Source organism: Macaca mulatta, chromosome 3 (genome assembly GCF_049350105.2).
Source record: "Macaca mulatta isolate MMU2019108-1 chromosome 3, T2T-MMU8v2.0, whole genome shotgun sequence".
In the NCBI taxonomy this organism is placed as follows: Eukaryota; Metazoa; Chordata; class Mammalia; order Primates; family Cercopithecidae; genus Macaca; species Macaca mulatta.
This window is the reverse complement of record NC_133408.1, coordinates 113,619,918-113,647,398: the sequence shown is the minus strand read 5'-3', so window position 1 is coordinate 113,647,398 and position 27,481 is coordinate 113,619,918. Positions and strand designations below refer to the sequence as shown.

Genomic DNA, 27,481 nt, shown 5'->3' with positions numbered 1-27,481 from the left:
AAATATATAGAGAGATATAAAGTATACCTGTAAATAAATAACACATATGCATTTAATAAATGTGTATATTTAGCAATAATTTGCAAATCTTTCAAAAGATCACTTGCCAATTTGAGTTTAAACGGAGATAAACTCATAAATGATTAATTTAACCAGAATGTTACTCTGTCAATCAACCATAAGACTGACATCTTGATAAATTAATAAAGATCTTTCTGAAAGAGTCTACTAAGCTAATATGCAGATTAAACAAATGTGTTGATAGCTGAACATATGCCCCTTTGAGAGCCTAGAAGTATCAAATGTGAAACCTAGTAAAATTTTGATTTAAAAAATCATACCTGCAGGCCTTGTCCATCGACAGTAACAGAGTTGGCTCTTTGCATTTTATTCTTGTCGATCACTTTGTTTGGCTGCTGGGAACCACTCTTTTCCTTTTTCACTGTTGATTGTCTTTCCTGTAAAAAAGAAAATCTTTGATAAAAATAAAAATTATGAAAATAACATAAAAAAAATTAAGTCGTTTTACTAACAGAAGAGTTTCATGGGTACAAACCCAGGCTCAACTTTCTAATTTGAAGTTCCTAGTGAATAATGTGAAAGCTGTTGTTTTCCACTGGCTCAATATATATGATAGTTTCATGATCGAACCACCATTTAAAGAAATAATGAGAAAGAATACCAAATTGTATTATCCCTATGTGCCCAATTGTGACTCTTTATCAAAAGTTATTAAGGATTACTAAAGTTGATTATTTTCATATGCAATGATACAGATAACGGGTATAGGATTATAATTTAAAGAATGTGGTGTTGACTACTAAGAAAAGCTTATAAATATGTGCAATATTGAAAATTATTTTTAATTGCATGATGGACTTTTAAGCTACTATTTATATCAAAAATAGCATATATCTTAAAACTGACATTCCATCCCATCTAATTACTTTGGTCCTCATAGTAAAAAAATTTCTTTTAGGAATTGCCTGCTCCCTGTTCCTATTTCCTCTCTTTTCACTCTCTCTTGACACAACCCAATCAACTTGTATCACCATTACTCCAACAAACTATCATTTATTAAAATCACCAATGTCCATCTCAGTTTCACATCTAAAGGTCAGTCTTCATCTTCTCAAATCTTTCAGCTGTATCTGACAGAACTGATCTCTTCTTACTCTTTGAAAACTTGCCTCACGTGGCTTCCAGGACACTTCTTTCTCTGAGGGCTCTTCCTTCAAAACTTCGCCCTCACAGTCTCTTTTGCCCATTGCTTCTCCAGCTTTGCAACCTGTTAAGACTTGGCCTCTTCCTTGGACCTCTCATCTTCTCTATCTACTCTTACTCCCTAGGTAACTTCATTCATCCCCACAGCTTTCAATTTCATTTTTATGAATATTTCTAAATGTATAATTCTTGTTCTGATTTCTACCCGAGCCTTAATTTCTATATGCAGACACTGTTTCTATATGTCCACATGAGGGCCTAAAACACGTAATTGTAAAATCTCTAAGATTAGTTTAAAAATTTCCTGCCTATTCTGTTTCTTGAAAATGAATCTCAAACTGGATGACTACTCACCACCTGCCTCATTATATGGTTTAAACAGCCGTTATCTTTTTTTTTGCTTGGATTATCTATCACCTAATGAATCATTCTACTTCCATTTCTGTCTTCCTACACTCAGTTCTCTACACAAAAGTAAAACTCATCCCTTTTTTTTACTACACTCCAGCTGCACTGGCCTCCTCATTGTTCCTTGATCATAACAATCATGCTTTAAATTGAGAGATTTTGCAAACATTCTTCAGTCTGGTGGAAAACTTGCCACTGCACATTTTTTGACCTTGGTCCTCACTTCAGGATGTGGTCAAATGTCAGAGAGAAGTTTCTCTAGTCCTTTCGGCCCCCTTTTAAAACATCAGTTATTATAACCTAAGGTATTATGTCTTTGATTTGTTTAATTGCCTGCATTCTTTCATCTTAATTAAAGTTCCATAAGTAAAAGAACTTTCTTTGTTTCACTGGTCTATATCAGATTCTAAATCAGTGACTAACAAAAGTCAGGATAAATGAATGAAGAAATAAATGAAAACTTTTTAAAAAAGTTTTCTAAGTTCTTGAAGCATACTGTTGAGAAGGATTCTTGGGGACCTAGGCTTGATGTGAAAAATTGTTCTAATTGATTGGCAATGTGTGTCATGGGTGCTTAAGTGCTTTAGTGCCACACATTTCCTATCACTTACTCAGCTATATATATTTCCTAGTTCCTATATTTGCTTGTTAGAGTATCATTTCAATTTCTGTAGTTTAGAAAGATCGGTTTTTATTTGTGCAAATGTATGGGGTAACTGAGAAATGTTTTACGTGTATATGATGTATAGTGATCAAGTAAGGGTATTTAGACTGATCATCGCCCAAGAACAATACATATTTAAAGTATAATCATCCTTCTCTGCTATCAAGCATTGAATTTATTCCTAGAAAGACATTTTTAAGTAGCTTTGAAAGTAAAGCTGTTTTTAAATATATTAGGGCTAGATGGATCAGAAATTGTCTCTGACTAAAATAAATGCTAATCCGTATAGTCCATTTACCTTGCAATTCCATGGTGCAAAAACACTGAATATATTTTGTGTGTGGCTGCAAATGGATGCCATAATAGGATTCCTGAAATTCAAGTTGTTTGAAAAATGATATGCTTTCATATAAGCATAATTTCTGGCAAAAATATTGATTTTTAAAAGAAAGTTCCTTCTTTTTAAGTTTGCAAATTATAATTGCATTCATAGACAGTTAATGGCATAATGTATAAGAGGAGTGAATTATTAGATGAGGTTTGGAATCAGAATGCCTGAGTTGAATCTCATCTCTACTACTTAAGTATTACGTAACCTAGAGGGTTTACGCTTTGGCAAAATAGAGATAGTGATACCTATTTTTCAGAGTTGTGTAAGGTTTAATAGAACATGTATAGTCTGTAATATTGTCCCTACATTAAAGTATGTATTCAATATAAAAGTTACTATGAGTGATGTAAAATAGTTGTGGTTGCCTATTAGGGTGCTCATCAACATTGTTTTTGTATTTCCAAATGTGTGTATGTATGAAAAGCTCAAAGTATAATAATAATAATAAAAAAAGAAAAGAAAAAAAATCAGTGGTTACATTAGGAACATATTTAAAATTGAAAAGTTCAATGCTTATATTTGAAAACACATAGCTTGTGTTAGCTGTTCGAAAACTTAATGGTATTGGTGAGTGTGGAAATAATTTACTCCAGCATTCTTGCATGCACATATTATAAAACATGGAATCAATATTTTGTAAAAATCTGCCATGTGAAAGATATAACTTAATACAGTTATTCTTCCAAATTATCCAACAATTGTTGTTTGGCCTTCAATTTATAAAATGCGTACATTTGAAGAATTAAATAAAATTCAATTTGATTAGTTACAATGGAACTGGAAATTTGCACCAGATTATATATTCATGTTTTAATGGAAATTTAAGACATGCAAGTATATGTTTTTAAAGAGCTACAAAACTATCTCTTAATATTACTTTACTCTTAGCCACACATATATCTAGGGCAATTCTTGTGCTCTAAGAACCTCCAACTGGCAGAGATAGCAGTTGATTAAATGGCATCATGTCCCTCCATGTTGTCAGCCCCCTAAGTAAGCTGGGCAGGAGACTAAACAATTGCTTTAGCGTAAGCAATCAGAAATAATACAAACAGGTGGGTGTGGTGGCTCACACCTATAATCCCAGCACTTTGGGAGGCTGAAGCAGGCAGATCGCTTGAGCTCAGGAGTTCAAGACCAGGCTGGGCAACATAGTGAGACCCTGTCTCTACTAAAAATGCAAAAACATAGTCAGGCATGGTGGTGGACACCTGTGGCCCATTACTCTGGAGGCTGAAGTGGGAGGATCACTTGAGTTGGGGGTGGAGGTTGCAGTGAGCCGAGTTTGTGCCACTGAACTCCATCCTGAGTGAGAGAGTGAGACTCTGTCTCAAAAAATAAATATATAAATAAAAACAAATTTTAAAACCCTAGAGTTTTCAACTCATGAGATTTCATTTATGAAATCCAGAATAAGAGACAGAGGCATATAACAAGTTAATTTTTAAAATTCTCAGTGTATTCATCTGTCTGTGTATTTTATTATAGTATCTAGCTAATACTAAAATGGTGAGCATTCATTTAAACACAAACACACAGACACACGCATCAAGAAAACCAAGTGAATTCTTTGGGGAAAAATGCAAATGTGTGGAATTTGTGGAATTAATCCAGGCTAAAATCTTAAAAACAGGAGAGCCTCATCACTATTTAATTTTTCTTCTATTTCCATTGAGAAAATTGTCTCTCCTTTTTATATGAGGCACAGGAAGGGGGAGGCAATTGCATCCTTGGAAAATTTCCTCTCCACCAGGTTTCACTAGCTTTTTTGGGAGGTCAATTGACCCTGACTGGCAGACCTCTATTATGATATTTATGAGAGTTAATTACCAATGTCGAACTTATTGAAAAGTTTCAGAAAGAGCTCACCAATCTTAGTTTGCACAATCATTCAGGATAAAATTGCTCTCTGATAATAGGGGACAGTGTTTGCCATTTAACCTTCGGTTTCTTTCTTTATGTTTTGGGGCTCTAAACCACAAAATAAATTACATTGTTGTAATTAAGGCAAATTTCCTTCTGCTAGATAAATCATCCTAGATATACAAAGAGTTGGAAAATTGTTTCTTTAATCAATAGAAATTATTCAAACGCTGAAAAGAGCTACTCTAACAAAAAAAAAGTCATGAAAGAATATAGAACATATAACTACAAAATATAAAATACAGTTATTGATATTTGAGCATTTTCAAATATCAACCATTTGTGTTTGCTATGTAGACATTTTAAATATAGAATTCAGTGTTTTGTGATCCGTAGACTCTACAAGCAGCACAACAGATCTTAACTGGGGATTATATTGTATTAGAATTCCAAAAGAATAATCATCATAATAAACAGAGAAGAAAAGCCAAAAAGACCATTCACAGAAAATAGAAAGATGAAATAAATAAAATAAAAAGACCTTACTTTAAATATGTGCTCTAAAAAAAAAATCTTTGTCTACATCATGCTGATTCTCAGAGGTAGAGTATTTGTACATTTGTGAAAACTGCTTTCACAAAAGGGTTGTTTACCACAATACTTAAGCCTGCTGTTATCGATCGCTGGCAAACTGCAAGCAGCAAGTGATGATTACCTCAAGAACAGGGTTTTCTTCTTTTTGTCCAATCTCAGCATGAGAAACTGGCAGCAGCAAAGCACCTCCACTGGTACAAAGCTACAAAGGCGAGTGCTTTCCTGCCAACAGCAGCCATCGCTTGAATCGTAGAACTTACTTTAGCTGCTACTACTGCACAACTTGCCTGAATGGAGACTTAGTCCTTTCTGCCACTGGAGCTAGGCCACACGAATTTTCCTGAAACTCTAGAGTTTTAACCTAAAGTATCACAAAGATTCACAGCAGTTAAGATCTCTCTGATGCAGAAATGTTACCACATTCAGTGGGACTTACAAAGGTTGGGTCTGAGACACCACCTTACTAACAAACTGTAAAGCTGCACCTTTAACCAATATGGACTTAATGTGGGATTTGAACATTTTAGTGGCTGAAGGAAACAAATTCATTCCAAAAATGATGAAGGCTCTAAATCTATTAGTACTCTTTAAAAATTGCAGCAAAACTATTTACTGACTAGAAAAAAACAGTCTTGATTTTTTTAAATTATACTGTTTTAAACATAAATATAATAAACAATATAAGGTCTAAAGATTTTTATTTCTTTTAAACTTAGTTAAATAAGTACTTTTAGGCCGGGCGCGGTGGCTCAAGTCTGTAATCCCAGCACTTTGGGAGGCCGAGACGGGCGGATCACTAGGTCAGGAGATCGAGACCATCCTGGCGAACACGGTGAAACCCCGTCTCTACTAAAAAATACAAAAAACTAGCCGGGCGAGGCGGCGGGCGCCTGTAGTCCCAGCTACTCGGGAGGCTGAGGCAGGAGAATGGCGTAAACCCGGGGGGCGGAGCTTGCAGTGAGCTGAGATCCGGCCACTGCACTCCAGCCCGGGCGACAGAGCCAGACTCCGTCTCAAAAAAAAAAAAAAAAAAAAAAATAAGTACTTTTAAAAAAAGCAAAAACAACTTTTTGTAAAGGCAAAAGTATGAGCTTAGACGCCAAAATGCAGGTTTGTCTTTTATTTCTGTGTCAGCTGGGGCAAGTTATTTACCATTGCTGTGTTACCATTTGTTTAAACTATAAATTGGAAAGTTTATGTTAGAAAAAAGTAAGAAAATTTAGATAAAAGTACTGACATAAAACAGGCACTCAGTAAATGGCAATGATTTTAAAGTACAGATAAAGATTTTTACATATTTTATTATTAAGTTAATCACAGGTAAACTGCTTGGTCATAGTAGTAGAAGGTAAGTGTTGTAAAGAAGTGTTTTCATTTAACATCCTGTACTTTATTTGCCCACTAAGTCACCATAGCTGAGAATAATTGCTGTGGTGATCTGGGTGGTGTCTGTGGGAGAGACCGGGGGCAACAAAGCAGACAAAATGACAACTGGTCTTAAAGTACCTGGGGATGTTAGTTGCTTCCTCAACTTGAAGGTACACTTGGTGACTTGATCCATAAGTCCCAGTTTTCATACATTACACATGAAGTTCATATTTTCTCCTAGGATATTATCCTGGGTATAAACCACTTACAAGATTTCTGTTAAGGAAATTCTTATTGAAGGGAATGAAATTAAGGAATAAGAGGGTGTATGCCAAAATAATTTAATTTTGGCTGTGATAGTATATTGCAGCACCATCATAAAATAATGTTTGTATGTTTGTGTGTGTGTGTGTGTGTGTGTATAGTATACATACACATATATGTATGTATATACTTTATATACAAGAGAAGACTTTGGACTGGGCGTGGTGGCTCACGCCTGTGATCTCAGCTCTTTGGGAGGCTGAGGTGGGCAGATCACAAGGTCAGGAGTTCAAGACCAGCCTGGCCAACATGGTGAAACCTCGTCTCTACTAAAAATACAAAAAATTAGCTGGATCTAGTGGCGTGTGCCTGTGACCTCAGCTACTCCAGCGGCTGAGGCAGGAGAATCGCTTGAACCCAGGAGGCAGAGGCTGCAGTGGGCCGAGATCATGCCACTGTACTCCAGCCTGGGTGACAGAGTGACACTCTGTCTCAAAAAAAAAAAAAAAAAAAAAAAAGCAGACTTTGTAACCAACCTCAACATTCCTCACTCTCCAGTCCCTTTGTAAACCATACTGACTGTCGTCCACAGCAAACTGAAAGTAAGTACCAGGAGGCAGCTCTCTTATGCTCACACTCATTGTCTCTTTGTACCACCTAAGCTAAATGCTCAACATAGTGACTTATTAGCCCTCAATCTGTTTATGCCAGTTCTAAGTAAAACTTCCCTTGTAATTGTAATTGTGTAATTTAATTATTACTCACATCATTGAATTTTGAATACAAAATGAAAGAGTTGTCTTTATAAAAAATAATCTGCAAGCTTTAGAAAGACAAAATAACACAAGTTGTGTGTGTGTATGTGTGTGCGTGTGTGTGCGCCTGTGTGGCGTGTATGAGGAGTGGTCAGATTAAGTTTAGAGAGAACAACTGTGCAAGCTTTGGGTATTAATAATAAAAATAGTAAGTGTTTTTACACTCAAATTACTTCACAGATGTTCTTGAGTTTTTGTTATACTTTAAAAGAATTGAAACTATTATAAGTAATAAGCTTGTGATATATGCAAGAAAGGCAAGATACCATTTCCAATTAGAAGATCTGTACTCATAGAAAAGCCTTTAATCTTCAAAAATATAGCCAATGAATATAAATCTACATATTTTAAGTTAAACGTTTAATGTATGTATATATCTTTATATATGTTCTCCCACATATACTTTAACCACATTTTCCGTTAACCAGGGAGCAAATGTTCCTGATGGTAGAACATAAGGTTTCTTGTCTCTCTGTGTGTATATATGTGTATTCACACACTCAGCCATGCATATATCCATGCATAGGCTTAAGGAAAATTTTGGAACAACAAAGTTGAAAAATCTTATGTAATGACTTTGAGGGATACTGGAAAGTTTAAGTTAATGTAAACCAATATATAATGCCAGAAAAATAAATAAGTATAGGAAGACTTTTAAAAACTTCATATCAAAATAAAGACTTTTATCCTGAAAAGTGAAAAAATATATAAAAACAAAAATTTGGATCTATTTACTCAATCTATATGACACAAATTACAGAATTGAATACACAGGGATGCTCTGGAGATTAACAGATCTAAAGAGAAAACTTTACATCTCAAATGCAATGACTACATTCACTTGATGGGGCTGATAATAGGGGCAGAAACAAACTCAAGAACCTGAGATGCAAAATTAATTTTCTCACACTTAACCCAATGAAATAATAAACTGTCCTAATACTTTTGTCACTTAAGTGTGTAATTTAGCATCTCTATTTTATAATAATAATCGTGATAATAATGTCATCAACTCAAAGAATATAAAATCAGCTTAACATTTTCTTAGATTAGAAACATTATATTTAAGTGTTATCTCCAAGTATTTTTGAGTATGTCTCTGGCTAAAAATGAGAACTTTTTTAAAAAATTTAACGAAGGGGTCTACACTGATTAAAAAGCCATTTTTGGTGAGGAGAAAAGAGCAGTTATTACCGTTTTATGCAAGCATGTTACCCTCTAAATAAATTCATCATCTTATGTAGCATTCATGTAAGTAATACTTTCTAAAATAAGCAGATTTAAATAATTTTAAGGAAAACAAGACCATTTGGGCATTTCCTATAGAGATAATAACAATTGAATAGGATATTGTCACAGAACAATGTGGAGGCTTTGTATCATCAATGCAAAGATAAAGCAAAAATGTTACTGAAAATAATTGTTGTTGCAATGCTTACACTTATTTTCAAACTAAAAGCCATTTATTCTGTGACTATATTTTATTCTGATGTCTTTCTATACAATGGCATGGACTAGGTGATTAATGTAGTTGTATTCATTTGAAAGTGATGGGCACTTCAAAGTAAGCAAGAGTCTCTCAACATACTGCCATTGAAACTTACATTTTGACGGCTCAAAGAATAAATTGTTTTGGATTTCTTGCAATGTATGTACATTTTAATGTGAAAAAATGGCAATGGTATTATTTTTCTATGCTAGTAAAAACTCTTTGTAAAGTAACCTTTATTTTTCTCTGTGAAGTCTGGGTCACATAACTTCTTGTTTTCTTAATGCTTATCACAAATATAGATTGAAAATTCTTCAAGTCTATCCCATCACTGAAAATATGAAAACCACCACTTCCAATTAGCAGAATATGAAAAAAATAAAATATAAAATGCTGGTATTCGAATGTCACTGAGCCAGCACAAAATGTTCTTTATAGCTATACAAGATGTATAATGGCCTATAATTGTAAGTGTGAAAACCTGTTTTGCTTACGCACCTCAGGAACAGAAACTCCTGAAGTGGGCAGAGTCTGCTGAAAAAGAGAAGTTCATATGAAAGCTGAAAAAGAGTCAAACTCAAAACAAAGTATCAATGAAGTTTCTCATATCATTATACGCCTGTGAAATAAATGAGTAAATTAAAAATACATTTCCTTGGTATAATTTTACTGCTTCCTTGAATTAAATAATTAAATATCTTTTCATTGAATAAGAAATTATCTAACACAGAGTGGGTTAGGTTGTGAAATTATTTATCCAAAACACAACTTCATCTACCCAAAGCATGCTAATCAACATCTTTGGCCAGCTTTAGCTCCAAGTTCCATTATCTTTAATAAACAATTTCCACTAATTTTTTTAACTTGCCCCTTTACCCATCCCACTTTTCATTTTGAAGTCCAACTCTCATTCTTTCCTAAAAATACTGTGTCTTTTGAACATAGACATAGTTTATGATGTTCATTTTGTTTCACGGTACTCTGGAAATAAGAAAACATATCCCATTAATATCAGTAAAAGAATAAAAAGTATAATTAAATAATAATTAAATAAGTGACAAGATTTTTACTGGAGAGTAATTTTGTTAAGATGGGATGAAATATACTGACATTAGTCTTCATGACTGTATTTTCCATTATCTACCACCACTATCCACTTTGTAGTTCACATTAGAAAGGTATTTTTTGTTTTCAAGAAATGATAAAGGATCACCTCAGAAGCCTGCATTCTATGGAAAGGAGAACATAAAATACAAATTTGGATAAATAGTTGACAAATCACACACACAATACTAGATAAAGATTCCCCATACTGGAGCAGGAGAAGAAAAGTTGGATGGGAAGCCAGGAGTTGTTAGATATTTGTGTGTCCCTGAAAAGAAGGAGGTAGTCAGAATATTCCCTTTTCCTCCCTAGATACGAGCTATCTGAGGGAGGGTCTGGGCAATGCTAGATTACCAAGATGGGTATGAAAAATCTGAGACTCCAGATATTATTATACTCCCTTACCCAGGATAATTTTAGAAAGGCAGCAAGAACCAAAAAAAAAAAAAAAATCTGAACCTGAGATAGGTAAAACCTGACACCCTCACAGCTGCACAGAATAGAGATGGACTAAAAGAATTCAGTGGACTCAGAAGTGACACAGAAGAAGAAGAGGTCTAGCACAGCCCCACAAAAAATTAAGGTGTTCAGGAATCCAGCTCTATTTGGAAGATATTTCCGTAATATAAGTAGAAAGTACTGTAGCTGCAGATTTCTAGTCAAAAGAAGCCAGGAAGTGGAAGAGTATGAGCTCTGGTCAACTATCCCATTCTACAGGAGAATCTAATAATTACTGTTGTTTTGAAGATGAATTGACAATAGGTTTGGTAGGACCTTTACTGAAAACTTCCTGATTTCAGTAACATTCTTGACTTCTGAGTCCAAATTAGTCTACATAACACCAGGGACAATGAATATTTGTGCTAGCTTCTCTCTGAGTCAATTCAAAGATATTTGCCAACCTTATTATCATTCTTTCTTAGCTTCAGGTTGAAGCTTAAGGTCTGAATGAACATTGCAAGACATGGATATAGTCCTTCCATCTTTATCATAATATATACAAGTTTGTTCTTCTTCTCATTCAGATCAGGAATGTAATCCTATGGATCCTTATCCTATTCTGTGCCATGGAGCCAGGAAACTCTCAGAGACTCACAAGCAACCAAAATAAGAGACTTCAAGCAGCTTCCAGAGCATGAGTCAGAGATGCCTTTTACCTTAGAAGAGTGTATGCTTACTAAGCATACATTTGCAGACAGCAGCCTGGAAAGCCAAGTGAAAAGATTATGGCTGTCTAAATGCTTCACAATAACCACCAAATGCAATGCAGGAGCTTCAAATAGATCCTGGTCCACTTCCACTTTTACCACGCCCAAAAAGTAAACAAATAAAAGCAACAGAAGGCATTTTTGGGATAACTGTAGACATTTGAATATGGACAAGGTAATGACTGATATTATGGAATCATTGTTAATTTTCTTAGGTGAGAATATAATAATGTTATTAGGTAGAAAACTGTCCTTAGTCTTAGAAGGTGCTTGCTGAAATATTTACGGATGTGGTGTTACACTATGTGCAGCTTACTTTCAAAAGTTTCAGCTTTATATATATACACATACACATATATGTATATATAGAGTAGTATATATAAAGAATTTATGGCAGCATAATAGCAATTTTTGAATATATGTGGGAAATACTTTGGATTTTTGTATTGTTAGTGAATATTTTGTAATAAAATTTGAGAGAAAAAAGTTCTTTCTACCTCTTCATTATATCCTTTAGTGCTTAAAAGTGTGTAAAAATGTTTCTACAATGAAATAAAAATATGTACATTATCTCAGTGAAAACTATGAAGTTGCTAGAAGGTTGGGAGAGAAGTCGTGGGAGTGGGTGGAAGAGAAATAAGGAGCACTATTTTCATGGAAACAGAGTTCTCATTTAAAATGAATAAACAGAGGTAAGTTTCTAGGCTGCTGGGAAAGAGGAACAGAGAGAGAGAGAGGGAACCGTTAAAGATAAATGAAAAACAAGGGCTTTTTGAAAAAGCAATATTTCAGTTAGAGCAGAAGCCCTTATTGACAGGCATTGCACTCTTCCAAATGTGTTCCTTTTGGGTCTCAAATCCAGAAACCCACAGGGGCCAAGAAAATAATACAAATAGGTAAGACAGGTCTGACGTTGCAAAGGCTAAGACTATGCCATGCTGGATAATATACATCCCATTTGAAGTTATCCAAAAAAGAAAAAGAAAAGACATTGTGGTATGAAGTTGAAACCTAGCTACCACTTTGCTATTAATTGGTAATTTATGGATAACACACCTGAAGTCTTCCTCTTTCTCAGAGCAGCAGGGATATGAGATATCTGCTGATAGAGAGCAAGTGAGGTTGGCAGAGAGGTGGTACAATGAAAAAGGTAATGAAACAGAGGTTTGTCACTTCTTTTCTGAAAATAAAAAAGCAGTTTGCTAAGGATGAGTAGAAGGATCAACCAACACTGATGACCCAGCTGGAGCTAGAAGTTTTAAATATGTAAGAGAGAAAGCCACTAGCCCTATGAATTTTCTTGTGCAACACTCAGCCTTCTGAGAGCAACACTAGAAATTTACTCCAAGAATAAGAGTGACAAAACCAACATATATCTAAGCTCATTTACAATCAAAATGCATAGACAAAGAGTTATACATTAAATGTACACACCCATCGGTGGCTTATTTCTGTTACAATTAGCAAACCATGGTACTTAGATCTAAAAGAAAAGTAGAAACCTATTAGAAAATAAATTTAGCTATTATATTACTTCCTTTTTTACTCTCCTGTACTTAATTTTTAAAGATCAAAGATGAACAGAGTAAATGTTTTAGTTTTTCTGAAAATTATCATGAGTGCATGATTCTAAATGTAATATATTTTTAATCAGAATTAATACAGAAACTGTATATTTTTATTTAATCCAATGTGAAGTGTGACTACAGAGGAATGTGATTGATTTTATTTAATCAGTATCTTTTTAATATTAAATAGAATACACAGTACAGATAATTAGTTTAAAAGATGCATTTGCCTTCAGGGCACTTATTAAGTTCAATTTAATATCAAAGAATTTTTTAAAATTCTATTATTCTTAAGTATTAGGATATCTCTTGTCTTCATATTTTCTAATGTGTAATCATTTTAAATTGACAATTTAATCCAAATTGTCATAGGACAAAGAAAAATCTTTGGTGGAGATTATTGGAGGTTTGACTTAGTTAAGATATAATGAGAGCACAGTACTCACATTAAAAGGGTCATTAGTTATTTCAGGCTAAAGGAAAAATTTTAAAATGATACCTTATACCTACATAAGAACATTTACCTTTATACATATATATTTTGCATTTATACATATACATATATATTATATAAATAAAAAATGTTTATATATTTTTCATGTTTGTTATCTTGCCTCATTTAATACTCCCACTAAACGAAGATACTTTATCTTTCAGGTTGGAAAGCTGAAAATCAGAGAGCTTAGATGCCTAACCCAGGAAAATAAAGTTAGTGACAGAATATTGCTTCCCTAACCCAGGCTCTATTTATTCAAATAACAGTAGCTGCAAGAAGAGACTTTTTAAAAATTACTATTTTTAGCCATGCCTTCATTTTTTAAGTGGTTTGGGAATAAAATTATTTTAAAATATTGATGAAGAATGAAAAATATTCAGAAATCACTATATCTACAAAGTGATACACACACACAAACTTGTTTTGCCTGAAAAACTGGTTTGAATAATAGTATGAATTAATTTAACACAATAACTTCAAGTACAGTGAAGTGTTCCAAATAAAATTATATTAAATAGCTTTTTTCCTTCATATACAATTGGATATCTCTGACATCAAAAAAGAAGAGACAGAGGCAAAGACTAGGGTAAGGTAAAGAAAAATTATCTTCATAAAATGACACTTTGTCTTAGCTGAACAGGTAAAGTTGTTCTCTCACACAAGATAATAAAATGTATTATCTTTAGGATATAAACATCACATACATTTTTGGCTTCCATGAATTTTATTTTTATATTTCAGTTTCATATAATTCGTTTAAACTCTATAATTCTTGAGGTCCTTAATTGTGTACACTCATGCATATGAATACAATGTAAGTTTTAAAAAGGACGTGAGATAAAAATGATTTTAATACTATTGTTGTCTTTATCAAAATTTTTAGTAAAAGATTATTTCAGTCATAATGCAAACAAGACAATGAAAAGAATCATAAATCATTTCTCTTTTTCACAAAAACTCTGATATGTCTAATTAAGATGCAACTATAAAAATAAAACATTTTAAAAGCTACACATATTGTAATCTTATCTAGGGTCCCTTGACTGCTTCTCACCTGACTCAAATTATAAATCATGCTGCTATAAAGACACATGCACACGTATGTTTATTGTGGCACTATTCACAATAGCAAAGATTTGGAATCAACCCAAATGTCCATCAGCAACAGACTGGATTAAGAAAATGTGGCACATATACACCACGGAATACTATGCAGCCATAAAAAAGGATGAGTTCACGTACTTTGTAGGGACATTGATGCAGCTGGAAACCACCATTCTCAGCAAACTATCACAAGAACAGAAAACCAAACACTGCATGTTCTCACTCATAGGTGGGAATTGAACAATGAGATCACTTGGACACAGGAAGCAGAACATCACACACTGGGGCCTATTGTGGGATGCGGGAGGGGGGAAGGATAGCATTAGGAGATATACCTAACATAAATGACGAGTTAATGGGTGCAGCACACCAACATGGCACATGTATACATATGTAACAAACCTGCATGTTATGCACATGTACCCTAAAACTTAAAGCATAATAAAAAATAAAGTTTGCATTAATAGAAATGTAATGGTAAAATATATTTTAACTGTGTTTATTTCACTACCCTTCAACTGTAATTGCTCACAAAATATTCCATACTTACTTAGTAAATATGAGTGTTTGTGTCTATTTGTATTTGTAGAGTTTTGCCTGGAGGCTATTGACAAGAAGGGAGCGTGAGGCACCATCCATCCTTTCTCCCTCAATATGTGTTTCGGTGTGTGTCTGGCAAGGACATGCAACTGAAATTTCAGGAAAGGTAAAACTAGTGCAATGGGTACCTAGTGCAATGGACGTTTAAAAACTTAAAAGGTATCAAATGTTTTCAATAAAAATGTAAAGAATTTATCTTTATAGAGATATCCAAATCATCTCAAACATGGATTTCTAAATACAAAAGCAATCAGCAAGAACAACTAAAACAAATTTTAGCATTTTTGGCTTGCCTACTTGATTAGCTAGCAAAACACCCTCTACTTGGCTAGGCCTCATAAACTCATTAGAAGTGAATATCATTAAAGAGGTGTTCTTTAAGTCGTGACCATAAGAATATTTGAATATTTACACACTTGTAAAATGATTTTACAATGACTGCTCATTCTTTTTACCCCACTTTCTGGTATATTCTACTCTTTTTACTCTTCATGTCTATTTTTCTCTAGTTTCTCTAATCTGTTGTTTTTCTTTCCATTCCTTTTCTGAAAGGCTGGTCTAGGTTCCTTAAATTTATTTCAAGCATTGTTAATTGTTGGGGACTGCAGCATGAACATAAAAACAGCTTTAGATCATGGGGTATTGAGTAAAGCAACTATTGCTTCTGCCACTTGCAAATTGAGTGGTTTTAGGTAATTTTCTTAATGTCCCTAAACTTCACACTCCTCAAATGTTCACTGGGCATCATAACGATACATACCTGTAGGATTAAAAGGATGATGTCTGACACATTTAAGTTCTCAATAAATGGTTAACGGTTTTATTAACATTAGAACCAAAATGATTTCCTTGGTTTTCACTGCTTGCTTAAGAACTCAGCAAGACAAGATGGGTTACACTTTCTTCATCTGAATATTTTTTTGTTGTTGCTAATAAGTGGATGAGAATCAACAGAATTTTTTAAAATAAAAACATCTGTTTTTATACAGTAGAAATGATGGAGGAGGGTAGAGACAAATCAAAGAGAGAAAGCAATGGAGAAAAATGGAGACAGAGGAAGCTCTTAGAAGAAAGAAAGAACAAAATTCTCTCTCTGTTGTTTTCCTCAGTTATGGAAACTGTTCTTCCCAAAGACTGAGCAAAGAAAACAATGAAATTGAGGAGCAGAAAGATGGGAGTTGATATTTAGAGCAACCACCTTCAAAACACATTTCAAAATGAAACATGCACATCCTATAGACTATTTATTTTTTCAGATGATTCTTCAGAACTCTTAATTTACATATAATTCATTAATAGATACCTATTTATGAATGTGTGTATGTGTATGTGATTATGTTTGTTTATGTTTGGGACAGGGGTCTGAGGGATGTTGGTAACTTGAAAAAAATCACCCCCTTCAAAGAACTCAATATAATAGACTGATACATATACATTTTATGTTCATAAAATTAATCTATATTTCCTATTATACCTATTTTATCTCCTTATAAAAACATGAGCCAGTTTTAGAAATTTATCATTGTATAGTTAGTGTATTGCTGCTTTCCAGAAAACAAAAATAGCACTATAGGTAATGAAAGTACATTGATAATAATATTTAGAATTAAAAGCCTATATCTCCTTTTTACCCTCCTTGGAAAAGATCTTGAATTAAAAAACAAAGAGGTTATAATGGAATTTGCTCTTGTCTTTTGCTCCTTTAAATATCCATTGATCTCATGCCAAAGTATTTTCTAACCAGGTTAAAGTCCAATTCTGTACTCACGTTAGGCTAAGATTCAATTGAGTTAAAATTTTACACTGACTGCCAGTCAACCTTATCATGAACTTTCATTATGTGCATGTAATTAATTGGGTCCAACGAACAATATCAGTTCTGAGTTATAGACTCTTTTTCCCCGACCATATAATTAGAATATAATTACCCACAGGATATCAGAATGATGCAGAACCTTTCCTCTAAATGCGCCCTCATTAGGAAACAAGTCTCAATGTACATTTATTCAATCAGTGTGAATTAATTAAAATGTTACTGAAATAAAGGAGGGTAGCAATAAAGAGTATCTGACATCTATTAAGAGACTATCACTTGAGATCTGCATGCACAGTTTATATTTAAATCCATTTAGCCGAAATAGAAACTTTGCTATGCAATGTTATATACATCCAGTGTACTAGGAAATCTGAGTACATAAATCTGTGCATGTCATCATTTTTTAAAGGAGTACAAGATATGATAACTACAAAATCTTTAAGAATTGGGTAGGAATCTAAGAGCCCCATTATTCCATAAAGATGTTATCATCAGATAGAATCTATCTGGTGGGCAAAAATCATTTTAACTCAAACTATCTAAGCAATTATTGGTTTAACCCACAACCTTATATTACAAATCTGAAAATATTTGTCCCAATATGGCTTAGGAGACAACAATTGGAAAAGCCCAGATTTGTGAAAACTATAATTATTTTTGTCTTTTTATAAAATAACCTGAATTCCTTAAGCTAGCTCAAGTTATTACAGTAGCATATTTTCTTTAAGCAGCACATTCAAATACAGCTCAGAATATCTTCTTTTTAAAAGAATAAATAATACATCATACCACACATTCTGATTATATAAAACATATTTTAAAATAGTAAATGCTCAAAGAAGCTGAGGGACACATGATACACAGCCTACAAGAAGCTGCTTATTCAAACAGTAACATTCTACCTAAGAACTATTCATCTTTATTTCTCCAGGCATATAGTTATATTTAATTAAACTTTGTTAAATAAATAAGTAACCCTTGTACAAAGGAATACTCAGCATTAGTCAGAAACAACGTCTTGAACTGTTAACACAAAAATTTCAGAGCTACATGTAATAAAGTAAGATATATACATATTTTCAAGCTTTCAGTGTCATTATATATTCCTCAGAAATTTTTAGATCCAGAAATAGGTTTTATAAAACATAGTTCTGGTAATAAAAATTTGGCATTCACTTTTGTAAGTAGACATGCACCACTTCATAATGGAAATTCTGTGTATTAAGATAAACTAGGCTATCTACAAATTTATACTTTTTATATGCCCTTTAGGAGCAAACTCCAACCAGTTTTAAATTATTACTCTTTTTTACAAGAATGTTTAACTCTATAAGATTACATATTTATATATGTGTATATATATATACACATATGTGTGTACACATGTATATACTTGTGATTGCAACATTCAAAAATATGTTTTATATACATATATACATACATATATTCATAAATATATGTATGCATGTTGTAATCACATTCTGGTATACTAGTCTATCAGACACTAAACTGGTCTTGGCGGAGACCACAAGTGAGACAAATAATGGTTCCACCCTGCTAAGCAAATGAAGACCATCTCAAAAAGGTTTGCTTTACTGTTAACTTAAATTTTGTTTAGAATTTCGGTAATAAATACATGTAGTTATAGCTGCTTGCTGAAAATATTCTACTGGAGTAACATTCACTAAAATGCCACATTAACTAAGAGTAATTACAACCAAAAAGCCACGATTTCTAAACAAGAGAATGTGAATATTTTTGAAGCTCTGTTTTATAAAAAACATCAATTTTCATTTTCTGAACACAAAGAAGAATGAATATTTATTATATTTTACATGGAAAACTATATTGCTTAAATTACATTTAAAAATCAGATTTTTAAACACAATTTAATATCCAGAGAAAAACATCTCAATTCTCCTCAGAATTCTGAAGATGTTCCCTTTATATTCTCTACCTGCTGTAACTCCTCATTTTACATGTGAGGCATTTTACAGTACCATCTATTGGATATTTTATATAACTACAACACCTAACAATCACAAGCTTATCAAAATTTAGTAGTAACTATAAAATCCTGCAAGAACCATTCCGGAAACTAAATACAATGCTAATTTGGTATCCACTAACATTTCCTCATCATCACACACTTTAAACTCAATTTTATTAGCTTGTAACAAAATGATTTAATTATGAGTTATCAATGACTTTTTAAAACTAAGCCACCTTGTTATATATTTGTTTAAATTTTTACTTAATATATATGTTACTGTCTGATACATATTTTTTCTTGACTCAGGGAAAAGAGTGATAAGTGACGGGAATTTTCAAAAGCTGACTGAATGTTATTCATTCACTCAGCAAATATTTGTTAAGCATCTAGTCCATGTCCAAATCAAATTAGGCACTAGAGAGAAAAAGATAAACCCTTTTGCTTGGAGTGATAAGAATAATGGGGGTGCTAGTCAATGAGCATGAGGGACAGTTTCACAAGAAACGTTTCAAGTTCAATTCCTGCTATGTTGGCTTTTAAGTTTCTGTGGGATATCTGAGAGAAGATTTAAAACATGAAGTAGGGCCTGGTGCAGTGGCTCATGCCTGTAATCCTAGCACTTTGGGAGGCCGAGGTGGGCAGATCATCTGAGGTCAGGAGTTTGAGACCAGCTTGGCCAACATGGTGAAACCCATCTCTACTAAAAAAAATACAAAAATTATCCCAGCATGGTGGCATGCTCCTGTAATCATGGCTACCCAGGAGGCTGACCCAGGAAAATTGCTTGAACCCGGGAGGTGGAGGTTGCAATGAGCCGAGATCACACCATTGTACTGCAACCTGGGCAACAAGAGTGAAACTCTGTCTCAAAAATAAATAAATTAATTAATTAATTAATTAAATTAAGTTAAAAAAAAACATGAAGTGAGAATTACGATCTAAATGCATGTGGGGAGAGTGGGGTCAGACACATTAAAACGTGGTAGCTGTAGCTCTGGAATTGGATAATATAATTTATAAACTGTGGGTGTAATAAGATGAGAATTGAACAAAAAATTGAAGTTTTATACATATTAAAAAATGAAAGGAAGACTAGGGATTTAGCAACATTGACAAAGTGTGGCTTAAAAGGTAAAAGAAAACCTAGTGGAAATGTGCTGGATGAGAGTTAGAGGCTATGAAAGGTAAGCATCTCAGTGTCAAACACTGCAGAGCATTCAAAAAAGATTATACTTGGAAAGGGTTTCTAGTAGATGCCGTTGGTAGCTCAAAGCAGATCCTTTGCTACCTTACCAGAGCAACTATCACCAGCTGCTATGAATGTTAACTTCTGAAAGCTTGCAGACGTCCCTAAGAATTAACCTTTATCCACAGAAATAGGCTGTGCTAGGAGGCCCTAGAGAATGACTGATTTATATAGGTGAGAAAAGGCCAGCCTTCTTGCCTTAAGTTGGAAACAATCCTATGACAGGATTTTTGCTCCAAAACCCTAAAGGTACAGGCCAAGGCTAAACTGTCACTATGATCAACTTTCTTGCTTAGAGCTTGCCTCTTCCTTTTTCTGCCTCCCTCCCTCCATTAAAGGTTTTGTTTGTTTGTTTGTTTGTTTGAGACGGAGTCGTGCTCTGTCGCCCAGGCTGGAGTGCAGTGGCCAGATCTCAGCTCACTGCAAGCTCTGCCTCTCGGGTTTACGCCATTCTCCTGCCTCAGCCTCCTGAGTAGCTGGGACTACAGATGCCCGCCACCTCGCCCAGCTAGTTATTTGTATTTTTTTAGTAGAGACGGGGTTTCACCGTGTTAGCCAGGATGGTCTCGATCTCCTGACCTCACGATCCGCCCATCTCGGCCTCCCAAAGTGCTGGGATTACAGGCTTGAGCCACCGCGCCTGGCTCGTTTGTTTGTTTTTTCTAAAGAACTTTTTCTCCCTCCATAAATCACACAAAGCCAAATCTTGGCTTAATGCTCTACTCCTTGGAAACCCACCTAAAAGAGTGCAATTTGATTTAGTAAGGATAGCAAGAACAATATCATATCTATGTTACAGTCAGAAGTTACACTAATGTGGGCTGAGAAGGAAGAGAGGAATGTGACACAGTGAGTGTATCTACACACCTGCACAAACATACTTATGGTTATGTGAAGAACCAGACAAGAGTCAGCATGCAAATACAGGAAATAGAATTGCACAGGAGAAGGACAAAGAGCCCTTTCACTAGAATGAGTTCTACAACACACTAACAGTAAAAACAATATTGAACTACTGGACGCAAATCATGACCCTGTTTAGTACTAACTTATGTAAGTGTGCTGGATTATACCTTGTCTGGGTTTTTCCTATTGTAAATTAGGAAACTGATATTTTATTAAAGATTTGTGACAAATACCATGAAGGGAGAAAAACGTGGAATTCCAGGAGAATTAAGGCAGAGAATACTAGAATGAAAGAAATCTGAAGAATATACGCATTGGGTGACTCAAGGATGTCGAAGAAATGATAATTAAGGGAAGTAATTCGAAAATATTTGTGGTCAAGATAACATGAGAGTAATGTAATGAAGAATAGATCACTAGGTACAGAGCTGTAACCTTCCAGGGTTTGGGTTTCCTTGGGCAAATAAGGCTGAATAAGCCAAAGTTCTTTAGAGTATTAGCAATAGAATTTCAATGATAGATTTTTATTAACTAGACTGGACAGCAAGGTGTGGTCATGGAAAGCTCAAGATAACTATCATTATTCCACATAAAGGGGAACACGGGTTGAACTAGGGAACAAAGACAGGAATGAGACAGAGATTGTGGTATTATTTACAAAATTGATGTGTGGACCAAAAGTTATATGTGACTTAATTCTTCATCAGGTTCCGTAAAAGTTGAGAATAAGCAAGCCATATTTAATAGTAAAACAAAAGAAGCCATGCACATAAATACTTTCTGATCACCACTGTTTCAGCAGGAATCATTGGAACTACAGGTTACCCTTGCAAGGGGAAATTTATCTTTCAATGTCTAGTGGTGGTTAAGAATGTCTGGTTTTGACTGCATTCAAAATTTAAAAATTAAAAGATAAAAATGATACAAAGCATTTGTTTCCAGTGTAATGCTATTAGATCTAGATATATGCCTTGTACAACCCCAAATTTCTTTGAAAGGTGAAAGTAGAAGATATATTATATCAAGATAGTTCACATATTTGGGAGTTTTTATGCTATAGTTTGTGGCAATTTAGTTTCACCCATGTTTAATGAGAATAAGAAGTTTTGCACATTCTTGCCAACACTGGGTATTATCAATTTTAAAAATATTTGCCAAAGTGGATAGAAAAATTAAATCTCATTGTGTTAATTTATATTTCTTCATTACTTTTTACAATACAGGAATTTGTTTTAGAATATAGCTATGGCATTATACAATACAAAGATTTGTTGTTGCTATTGTTATTGTTGTTGCTATGATCCTTATCTTTAACTGGATTTGTAAGTTTTGGGATTTAGCATTTTCTTTAAAATAAATTTTCATTGCTCAAGGCAGTCAACATTTTATCTTCCTTGTTTTGGGAAAAAAAAAGAAAAGGCCATGCCTAGGTGAAAATTAAATCTTTAATTCACGTTTGATTTTTTTTCTAATAGATGTAATGCAGAATTTGCCTTACTTTATTTTCATGTGGTTATACAATAATCCTGACACTGTTGATGCTCCACCAGATTTCATTTATGACTTTTATTACAGACTACATAATTACATGTAGTTCAATTTGTCTTTAGACTTTCTATCACATCTTTACAATTTTTAGAGCCATATTATTTTTATCATTGCAAATTTAACAAACATATTTTTAAGATTTTTCGTTAGAATAAGCATTATCTTATTACTCTTCCTTTTTAAGATTTTATAATGTTTATGTACATTTATTCTTCCATGCAAAATTAGAAACCATTTTGTCCAGCCAAAAAATTGCATGCAAATTGCACCAAGTAGATAAATTAATTTGAAGTGACATAGGTTCTTTTTCATTCAGTTTAATTTTCTTTACACTTAAGAGAACAATTTAGTTTGTTTAGTTTTTTGTTTGTTTGTCTGTCTGTTTTGCTTAGGGATAACATGATCTCTTTTCACTTTGTTGCCATTCTCCACAGTAGTAAAAGGAGATTTTCTTTATTCTCTTCTCCAGATTACTTATTTAGTTGTCCTCAGTGTTGATTTTTGCCTTATTCTAATACAGATATGCTAAGACATTATTTTTTTCTATGCTCTTTCTTAATTCTTTTGTTTCTTTCAAGTCAGTGCATTATAAAGCAAACATTTTCTTTAGTATTCTTGACCATCTAAAACAATTGCTATTGACATTTTCTTCTGTTTGGTGCAATAAAACTTTATGTATGGCATTCATCTCACTATTATCTGCTATCCTTCTTTATTTTTGAGTTGTATAGCTATTAGTATTTTATTTGGCAACAGGTAGACTCTTTAATACCAAAATGCACTTGGGTCATAAACCATCAGTCTGCATTGGCAGTTGTTATAAAAGAGAAAAATCAAAGGAAACGAACACAACTACACTGATTATTGCAATATTGTTTAGGTGCTGTCCAATAAAGAAACAACTTCACACAGAAAAATTAACCTCAGGTCTCAGTAACCACAAAATAATAAAAAATATTTTCTCTAATTGAATACAATCAAGCCTATAATATTTATTTTTGCTAAAGCTACCAAGAAACTCAGGGAAATTCTGAAAAAGTACCTCTGTTAACTTTGAATGGTATTACAAAATAAATTTGAGTTTTAACTTAATTTTGGCACAAACTGACTATATTTTATTTTGCTGCATATGGTATATTATATAAGCTGTTTTGAATACTGTTAGCAATAACTTGTAAAATAATTTAAATCATTCATGAATATATAATTTACCATCCTCACTTCAGAATCAGACATATATAATACTCTTTGTTTTAAGTCTATTTTTAAAATTTAGCTTTTAATACATTTCAGTCTCTCTTTGGATAATGCTCATGTATGGCTATATGTTTAAGATTTCCAGACACCATCAAGATGGCTGACTAGAGGAACCTAGCACTCATCTCTTATGCAAAGAAGGGCTACAACAGCAAATAAATAACCACAAATCAAATGGAGCATCTAAAGGAGAACACAAATTCAGCAAGAAAATGATGAAGACCTTCTAAGACATAGAAACTCCTGATGGCACCATAAAAATAAAAGCAAAGCAGATAGCCAGGATCAGCATAGAGGTAGGAGAGACTCTTCTTTGCAGGGAAAAGGTAGGTGGGAGATTCCCCAGCCGTCTACATTCCCATCATAGATGTCTGGAATCCTAGGGAGAGAAAAGTCCCTCTACCCTCACAGACCCTGAGCCTAGCACAGAGTGTTTCCTGGAGTTCACATGACTGTATTGTTCCAGAGAGGAAATTCAAGCTGGGTGCCTCACACTTCTGTGACCCAAGCTGACGCATCACGGCATTATTTTGAAAGAAGAACCATCACCAGAATACATTCTGAGTTGGGCCAATAGCCCCTGTATCTCCACATCCATAGTATTCCATTGATATTCCTCCACATCCACTGAGAAGGCTACAGTCTCATGAAACCAACTGGAACAGGTGGTACAACTGTGTCCTCAGTATCTGAGCCCATGTAGCTCCCTGTACTCCAGAAAATAGGTGATCTAAAAACTTAGGAAGGCTGCCTCCAGGACATAGGTAGCTGAAGCATGTGCTCACCAGAGCTTGAGAGCCACCTGTCTTATCTGCCACCACCAAGAGTGACCTCTCCCTTTCTAGCAGTGGGGCCACCACATGTCCATATGCAATGTCAATAACCTGCAAAACATCTTAACTGAGGTCCACTGCCAATGCCCCAGTGTGTGCTATCCAGGGGCTCAAGACCATCCTCCTCAGGAATTGCTGCAACTTCAACCCCAAAACACTGACCACTCCAATAGCCGGGCTGCTGTGCACCTTTGCACACCATTTAGGAGCCAGAGGAGTGGACCAACCTACTGCAACCAACACCCACCCATACCTGCAAATATGCCCTAGGATCCTGAAGACTAGCCTACCTGGGCTTTCCCAAAGAAAGTTATGACACAGCCTCCACAAACAACTGCAGCCTAAACTACCAAGTAAATCACATATGCTACTGATTTGATTACAGCAAAAAAAAAAAAAAAAAAAATCATATGGAGAATACATTACTGTACCTACCTAGAACCAAAACCGAAGGACTCTACCTAACTGACTCTACAGATATATCTATAGGAAAAAAAGTCTTACCCCATGAAAGCTACTTCATAAAATTGAAAGAAGTGGCAGCTATACCAGAGATGTAGATATCAGTGTAGAGATGCAAGAAACATGACAAAGCAGTAAAACATAACACCTCTAAAGGAAAATAATTATTCTGCAGTAACAGACCAAAATATAAAAAAATCTATAAAATACTTGAAAAGGAATTCAAAATAAATCTCTTTCAAAAATTCAGTGAACTACAAGAGAACACAGATAAGCAACACCGTGATATCAAGAAAAGAATTCAGGATCTGAATGAGAAATTCAACAGATATACAACAGAAATTATAGAACTGAAGAATTCAATGATAACATAAAAAATACAGTTGAGAGCTTCAACAATAGACTTGTCATACAGAAGAAATAATTTCTGAGCTTAAAGACAGATCTTTTGAAGCATCCTAGTCACACACACACAAAAAAAAAAAAAAAGAGAGAAAAGGAATTTTTAAAAAGAGTGAAGAAACTCTATGTGACATACAGGAGAACATTAAGCAAACACATTTTTAAATTCTGGGAGTTCCAGAAAGAGAATATGGGGAAAGGCATGGGAACCTATTGAATAAAATAATATTTGAAAATATCCTATGTCTTGGGAGATAAGTAGACATCCAGATACAGGATGCTCAAATATCTTCAAATAGACTTAAATTTAAAAGGTCCTATTGATAGTGACAGGAGACAGACAAATTCCTAGGCAGACAGGGATGGGTCCCCAGTGAAACCCAACCTTCAAGCCAAGGACAGTTTAAAGCCTGAAAACCAAGCTGCCAGTTCCAGATAGAGTCCACAGCTGGCATGAGAACTTCTATCTCCATCTCACCCACTTGCTCTTGATTGGTTCCTTCTGAATGATGTCTTTTAACCAATCAAATGATACTTTTTTCAAGACTGCCCATGAACCCATCAGCATGCATTCCCCCATTCTAAGCCCATAAAAACCCCAGTCGCAGACTCACAAATGGCTACCTGTTTTGGGGTCCTCTCTCGTTCCCAAGAGCTTTCCTTCTGTGGCTGAATACAATTCTACTCCACCTTACTCACTTTCCAGTGTGTGGATACCTTGTTCCTTTTGGTCATAGACAAAAAACTGGAAATCCTTGAACTGCGGGAGCAAAAGAGCTGTAATGTTCCTGCTTGCTGAGCTGCAGGTGGTGAGAGTAAAGAGTGGTAACATTCTCTGCCACTTGTTGAACAACGGAGAAGAAGTCACTGGGTGCCATCCTCTCCTGCTTGCTGAATAATGGGAGCAAAGAAGCCACTGGGTGCCCTTTCTCTCACTCACTGAACTGTGGAAGTGAAAAAGCCACAACACTATCTGAGGCATATTATAGTCAAACAGTCAACAGTCAATGATAACAAGAGAAAAGAATCAAGTCACATACAAGGGAGTTCCCATTAGACTAACAACACATTTCTCAGAAGAAACCATATAGGTCAGAAGAGCATGAGATGATATACAAAATACTAAAAGAAAAAAAAAAAACAAAACCTGTCAGCCAAGAATACTCTACCCAGCAAAACTATCTTTAAGAAATAAAGAGTAAAGTTTTCTCAGACAAGCAAAAACTGAGGGAATTCATCACCACCAGACTGGATATACAAGAAATACATAAGGGAGTTCTACATCTGGAAGCAAAAGGATGATATCTGCCATTATGATAACAAAGGAGAAAGACAAGGAATGAAATGTTATTCCTACAGAAAACCAGCAAACTGCAAAAAATAAATAAGAGAGAAAGAGAGAAACAAAACAATCAGAAAACAAATACCAATGGGGCAGTAGTTAGTCTTCACCTATCAACAACTATGAAGAGGTTTAATTCGCCAATTAAAAGATAGAGATTGGCTGAATGAATTAAAAAACAAGATCCAACTATATGCTGCCTACAAAAATCTCACTTCACTTGCAAAGACACACATAGACTAAAAGCAAAGGAATAGAAAAAGATACTCCAATGCAAACTGAAACCAAAAGTAGGCAGGATTATCTATATTTATATTAGACAAAGTAGACTTTAAGTCAAAAAACATAAAACAAGACAAAGAAAGTCATTAGATAAAAATCAAGTGGTCAATTCAGTAAGAGGATATAACAATTATAGAAAAATAAATAAACATATACATACACACTCTATATTGGAGACCATAATACAATAATAGCTAGAAACTTCGATGCCCCACATTGAGTATTAGACAGATA

The 27,481-nt window shown here is 34.3% G+C and overlaps 1 protein-coding gene across 12 annotated transcripts in view; it reads right to left on the bottom strand.

Moving 5' to 3' along the window:
- DGKB (diacylglycerol kinase beta) overlaps nucleotides 1-27,481 on the bottom strand; it is a 764,082-nt gene that overhangs the window by 481,849 nt on the left and 254,752 nt on the right. For 4 of the 12 annotated variants that reach the window (XM_015133916.3, XM_015133919.3, XM_015133917.3 and 1 more), the window contains 2 exons: nucleotides 9,579-9,614; nucleotides 342-458 (listed from right to left, as the gene is read on the bottom strand). In XM_015133916.3, the coding sequence (XP_014989402.1) occupies nucleotides 342-458; nucleotides 9,579-9,614 (153 nt within the window). The remainder of the gene's footprint in view (nucleotides 1-341; nucleotides 459-9,578; nucleotides 9,615-27,481) is intronic. The other 8 variants (XM_015133918.3, XM_015133920.3, XM_028845996.2 and 5 more) reach the window with 2 other exon arrangements.